The 7,537-nt window shown below is 21.9% G+C and overlaps 1 protein-coding gene across 1 annotated transcript; it reads right to left on the bottom strand.

Moving 5' to 3' along the window:
• Nucleotides 1-5,825: 5,825 nt before the first annotated feature.
• OCT59_005493 (uncharacterized protein) lies at nucleotides 5,826-7,451 on the bottom strand (the record flags this gene model as incomplete). The annotated part of the gene is made up of 3 exons (XM_066138398.1): nucleotides 5,826-5,839; nucleotides 5,923-7,279; nucleotides 7,389-7,451. The coding sequence occupies 3 exons, from the start codon at nucleotides 7,449-7,451 to the stop codon at nucleotides 5,826-5,828; spliced, it is 1,434 nt and encodes a 477-aa protein (XP_065997536.1).
• Nucleotides 7,452-7,537: the final 86 nt, after the last annotated feature.

Here is a 7,537-nt window from a genome sequence, read left to right as displayed (position 1 = left end):
TTTAGTAATAAAATACAACATAAAATATAATAACAGTAAGTCAAAAAAAAAATTTTTTTAATAAAAATCAGGTCAGGTTGGATCGGGTCAGGTCGAAGTTATTTTTATATTCGGGTTGACACTTAACCCGATCCGAAAAAAATGAGACAGGTCGGATTAAGTCAATTACCTGACTTTACCTGACCCGTTCGGAGCTCTAATTTAAGTAAATCCTAAGGTAAAGTTTTATATAAAAGTAAAATTTTCACCAGTAACATATCTTAATAGTAAGCGAAATCCTGTGCTTACATAAAACATATACAATAAATTTAATTGCTAATCTATTGCTTAATAATACACTTATATTCAGCAAAATACTATTTTAATAATCTGAAAATAAACATTTTATATATATTAGGATATTTATTTAACATTAATTATACAAATTTTAAAAATTTGATCCTATTAAGTTATTTAGCATTAAAAATGAAAAAAATTGAAATTTTTTTTAAAATTTGAAAAATTTAATGTAGCTGTTAATCCTAATTTGCAAAATATTTTATATTTTTTTAAATTAGTTTTTTTTTGAAAATTTAATAATATATGTTTAAAAATATATATTAATTAGTTTTAAAACTTTTAGTTAATATTTTATTAAATAAAAAATCTTAATGGAATTTTATAACAAATTTATTATTGGTTTTTACTTTAAATCATTAAAGATAATCATTGCTGTTATTAGCCAGAATTATCAATTTTTACTAGTACTATATTTTTTTAATGCTAGTCGATTGTCATAATTTCAGTCACTAGTAATCATTATAGTTAGAAAAATTCTTTATTATTTATATATAAAAATTACTATTATTCTTTGTAATTTATTATTTGATTTAAAATTTTACTTATTTAATAAAATAGATTATCTTATAAAGAAAATTTTATATTACACTATTATAATTTTTTTCTTTTTAATTAATTAACCAATAGAATTTAAGAAAAAAATAAAGTAAAAATCATTAGTAAAAGGTTAATTTTTTATAGTAATCTTTATTATAAGTAAGCTGAGTCCTTTTGATTCTATAAATACATTTTTTTTCTATATTAATATTCTTTATATCTCTATAGTTTGTTATAACAATAATTAAAGAATTATTTTAATACTTATATATTATTTTAAATATATACTTAATATAATTATCAATTTTATTTAATTTATTATAGTATTTTTCGAAATTGAATCCTTCTGTCTTATTTAAATCAACTAAATTAATAAATAAAAATCAGATTATTAATTCATTATTATTATTTCTAATATACTTTAATACTTTTTTAATTAGAAATAAAATATATTAAATTATATAGCTAATACTAACTAATATTTATAAAGCCTTCAATTTATTTATGTTTAGCATATATTTATCCATTTTTAATGGATTTTTTAATATTACAATCATCAGATAACAATAATTTTTATAAATTTAATTTGACTTATTTCATAAAAATAAAGTTTTATTACACAAGGTAAATAAAATATAAAGTAGAATTATTAATAGGATTCTGGATATTACATATACAACTCAGAGAGTAACTTTTTAGCAAATTGGCCTAAATTTTTTTAAAAAAAAATCACATTTTTTGCAATTATCTCAGTATCCAGTGGTCCAATTTATGTGAACATTTTTTGTTTTGTAGCCCTCATCAAGCTCTACAAAATAAAAAAAAATCTGCATGAATCGGAATACTGAATGCCAAGATAATCACAAAAAACTGAAAATAAAAAAAAGAGCAAATTGGGTCTTTTTTGGCAAAAAGTCAGTTGTGAGTTTTATAAGAGATGTCTGGGGTCCTTTATTAATAAATTAATTACTACTTTAGCCATTTAGTTAATCAATAGCCATAGTTAATATAAATATTATATAATAAAATTGGTATTACTATGTCTTAAATATTAATAATATTATAAATAATATTATTTTACAAAATTTATTATATATCAGTTATTATAATATCTATTTACAATAATAATATGACCAACTTTAATATTAAAAATAAAGATTATTATTAAAATATGAATTTTTTTCAAAATTTCTTTTATTTTAAATAATAAAATTATTATACAGATTTAATATTATTAAAAGTATTATTATTATTATTAATTTTGAATCAAATAAATTCTAAAATACTAAACTTTTTTTAAAAGTAAAAATTTTAAATAATTTAAGTATAACTTCATTTTATAAATCTATTTCAATTCAATTAAATTATTTAAATAACATCTAAAATTTTACTAAATAATTTAATTGCTTTTTCTTTTAAATTTTTTAATATCAAAATTAGATTAATAGTTTTATAAATAGAAGTTTTTTTACAATAATCTAAATAATTAAACATCAAATTTTTAAAATAAATTAGTTTTTAAACTGTATTTTCTAATAATAATTCTTTTGATTTATTAAGGAAACAGTTTATAATGATATTAATAATAAAGTTTCAAATTTTATTCTATTATGCTTTTGTTATTTTTTAAATAGTATTTTTACAGGATGTCAGATATATTTTTTAATGAAAAAGAAAAGATTTAAATGCAGATTAGTTTTGGTAAATTTATATTTTATATGTTATCTAAATTTATTTAACAGTTTCACAATTACTATTGGCAAAATCTAAATAAATATACAGTCTATAGATTAGTAATACTGCTATAATACATATCACAAACAGGTATCATAATAAAGCATAGTTTAGCAATATATCTATTTTAATGAATTCTGAAGAATTAAATGATTATATATCAGACAAAGGATTTATTATAGACAGGTATTTTGTCAATTTGTGATTTTGTGTAATAATTTATTTATAAAAGTAATAATAAATATTTATTATTTATAAACTTTATTGTTAGCAAAAGTACAGTCAACCTTCTATATAGTCACCTTCTTCAGAACTAAAAAAATTGGTGTGATTATAAAAATACTATATAGTGTGACTAAAGAGGGTTTTTTTTAATAAGCTTATTAGTAACTTGGGCCAATGTAAATGTACTTATAAGGAGGGATGTGACTATATCTAGGATGACTATAGAGAGGGCTGACTGTATTAACAGACTCACTGCTAAATCTTGCATTAATTCAATAGTATAATTTCAAATCTAAAAGAAACCCATATTTATATAAATGTCTTTACTTAAAATTGATAAAATTATATAACTTTGTAGCTATAGAGTTTATACATGGTATTGTTCATATAGTACCCTGTTTTGATATAAAAAATGAATATTTCATAAATAAATATATACTTGATACAGGAGTTTGATTTAATATAATGAGTATTCAAAAATTATATCCTTAAAAAACTTATGTTCACATATCCATATCATAAATAAAATGCAGATTTATTTATGTGACAGATTTATTTAAATCAGATAAAATGGCATTTTTTTTAGACATATTTTTTATGTATGAACACAAATATAAAACAAATTTAACACATTTCATGGCATTCCTTTTGGGTTGAATGAAATAATATTAGCATTTAATCTCATTTATTAAAAATTATACATCTCAAACTTTATACTTACTAATACCAGCTTGTTAATAGAAAAATTGGTACACCCCGTATTATATTAAAATAAAATTAAAACATATGATCACATTTATTTTGAATTTTAAAGCTGAAACTATTTTTATTTTTCTTTTTTACTCTTCTTATTCTGAATACGGTGATAATAATAAATGATAATAATAAATGATGATAATAAATTATGATATAAATACGAAACACAGTTATAAACAGTATTGTTTCGTAATCTGTAATCACGTTTTTTTATATGCAGTACTATATACAGTAGTAACAGTACTATTATTTTAATTAGAGAATGAATTAAGATACAATTAGAAGTTCATAATAAAATATAACTATATTTTGTTTCATTGTATAGTAACTGTACGTCCTTTATGCGCTAATACAATAACTACTGTACGTAATTTACAAAAATTGTCCTTGTTCCTAATTCTAAAACCAAGATAATACACCAAAAGGCCATCCTTCTTTTTCACCGCGAACAGACGTGTATGGCTTATTGATTTTTCAAGAAAATTATTAAAATTATTGTAATTGCCTAATTGATAAGTAAGTCATCACGTGATATAACTTTCTCTTTTGACTATACGCGTTAAATATTTTTGGAGAATTTCTATAAGATTATATAACTAGTTGAAATATTTTACCTATAATTTTAACTTTATTTTTTTACAATAATAAGTTTTTTACAATAATAATAAATTAAACCATATTAATATTCAAGAGTAGTACACAATTTCAATACAAAACTATATTCAACATAAAATATGCAATAAATAATCATTTCGAATTTTCGAAATAAAATACAGTGACCCACTTGTGAACTTACTATTTTCATAATTATCATATGAAGAAAAAAAAATCGAAAGCATGTATGGAATATGGATTTATCCGGTTTAATAGTGTATTTATAATATTAAAAAGCCGAAACTGAAACTAGTATGAAGTTTAAAATTAAACCGGATTAAGCATTTGCCGAAATCCGAAATATGATCCGCGCTATCAAAAAACCCGAACATTTACAGATTTTCACGGACCGAAAGTTGTCCGGTCCATTGTTAAATGGAATTTAAAAAAAAAAAAAAAAATCAAAAAAGAAAAAAAAAAGAGAGGATTAAATTTTCTCCACATCACCGATGAATTAATTAATTATTATTATATTATTTATTATTTTATTAAGTAAAAAAGAATAATGACCTATTATAAGATTATATAATTAGTAATGATTTTTAAGTTTAAAGAATAAATAAAGATTATCAAAAATAAAATAAATAAAATAAATAAATTAGCTATTAACTATTACACGCGTTTTACCATCTAAAGTTAAAATAAAAGTTAAAAATGTGAACTGATTATCTTTTTTTTTCGCTATATGACGTAAATGACGCAGTATTGTTAATCGTAAAAGTACATCATCAAATCAGTACATCAGTACATCAATTTTTTTTACTATGAATTAATGAATTAACCACTAAATTTACTTCGTCACATCAAAAAAAATACAGCACATTCAAATAGTTTACGTCATATTAATTTAACTGGCAAAAAAATATTTTTTTTTTTTAATTATTAATTTTTACAAAAAGAAAAAAGCCAGTAACTAAACAAAAAAAAAAAAAAAAAAGATATTTACACAATTTTAGAAAAAAAGAAAAAAAAAGAAAAAAAAATTAATTTTTAGCTAAGTGGAATTGTAAGTAATAATACAAAACGGTAAGAATGAAACAGAAGTAAATAAACAATCTCTAATCATTTATCTACTTTAATAACTTTTTAATATCCTCAGAATGAATCCACTTTTATTCTCCTTATTCTAAATCACTTCGGGATTCTGACAAGGGGTTAAATGTTTTTATGTGTAAAAAAATCTCCCTTCCCGACGAAACAAATTAATAAGTAAATTTTTTTTTTAATAATGTTATAAAAAAAGGGTAGTAAAATAACAGGGTAGTAAAATAATAAGGGTATTATGAAATTGTTTGTTAATTTGTAAAAAAATTTTTTTTTTTTTTTATAAAATTTTGATATTGTATATAAAAAAATGTAAGGTGATATGATTGAAAAGGGTAGTAATATATTGGAAGGGTAGTAATATATTGGAAGGGTAATAAATTAATATATTGGAAGGGAAGTGAGGTTTTTTTTTGAATTAGGCCATAAGCGCCACAAGTGCCACAAGTGCCATAAATGCTATAAGTGCCATGAGTGATATCGTGATATCATCCAAGAGCCAAAATTATTATTATTTATAAATAATAATCCTTTTGTTATTGATATGTAACTAAAAAAAAAGAAAAAAGGTGTCGGTGAATTCTTTCCAAAAAATTTCAAATCATTTAAAAGAAAATCTAGAATAATACTTACTAGTGTTAACAGATTCTGTAGAAGAAAATGATGAAGCATTAGCTGATTTTTCGACATCAATTCTGGTTAAATATTTGCTCAAAGGTTTACTATAATAATTATTATTTCTAAGCAATGTAGGAGTACGAGAAAGTGAAAGAGGTAGTTTTGATTGACGTTTAACTTTCTTCTTTGTAGTATTATTAGCAGAAGAAAATTGATTTAATACATCCTTAGATTTATTTGATAATCTAATTTTTGTAGCGGATAAAATCCAAATCCATTCATCAATTATACTTGTAATCGATTTGGCAGAAGGTCTATTAAACGGATCGGAATCCCAACATCTTTGTATTAAATCAACAACACATTTAGGAATTTGTTGATCATCAATTTCAGGACGAATATTATTACGTATATCATCGACTAAAGCTTTATCATTACTATATTCAAAGAAAGGAGCTTGATCCGTAGATAATTCCCACATTATCATACCAAAACTATAAATATCAGATGATTTGGTATAATAACCTTTTTCAAATACTTCAGGAGCAACATAAGGTATAACACCATATGGATTAACAGTGATTGGATTATTAGGATCAAAACATAAAGGTATATCAAGAATTATTTCCCTAGTATTACGATAATTAGATTTTTTCTTCTTAATACGAGATGATAAAGTTTGCTTTTTTAATACATTTCCTGTATGTAAATCACCATGAACAAATTCATAATTATGAAGTAAATCAATTGATTTTGAAATCTCTCTAAGAATCAATAATTTATCGGACCATAATAAAGTAGAAGATTGTTTACGAAGATAACTTCTTAAATCACCATCTTGAGCACATTCTAATACCAACATATAACCTTCAGTAGGATGTTTAGTGAAACCATAACATCTAACGATATTACCATTATTTACTGCACCATATAAAAGAATTGAAACTTGTTCTTTTAAAAATTCTGGATTAGAAATTTGACCATTATGTAAACGTTTTAGAACGATATCAACCATTTCACCGGTTTCAAAATGATCCCAAGTACCAGAATAAACTGAAGTGAAACCACCATTCGCCAAATATTTTATATCAATTAAATCATCGTAAGGTATCCATAATAAATAAGATTGATTATTTATTGCGGTTAATTGAGAACGTTGTATAAAATCATCAATGTATTCATTACCACTTGTCCAACTTTTGAATTTTGATTGAAATTCATTAGAAGAACATGATTGACAATATTTATAATCTGTTAAAGTATCTCCACATTTTAAACATATACCGTATTGTTTACGACGTACTTTTAAATCTTTTAATGAATTCGATTGTTGTGATTGTTGTTGTGATAATTCTCTTTTATCGGAAGATTTCTAAAATAGAAAAAGCAAAGAGGAAGAAAAGAGGATGAGAAAAGATTAATAAAATTTTAATTTATGAAAGAAAAAAAGAAGATAATGATATGATTATGAAGATAAATACTTTTGATTTGTTATTAAAATACCAAGAACAACATCCAAGAGCGGCAAGTCTATTTAAATCCATTCTTTATTTTTTTGTTTTATATATTAATTTTATAAAAATAATAAAAATGGTTCAGTCTTTTTTTTTGATTTTTTATACGTTTTTTT

This window comes from Rhizophagus irregularis, chromosome 13 (assembly GCF_026210795.1).
Source record: "Rhizophagus irregularis chromosome 13, complete sequence".
Taxonomy (NCBI): Eukaryota; Fungi; Glomeromycota; class Glomeromycetes; order Glomerales; family Glomeraceae; genus Rhizophagus; species Rhizophagus irregularis.
Note: the sequence above shows the minus strand (reverse complement) of the source record. Positions and strands in the feature narration are given on the sequence as shown.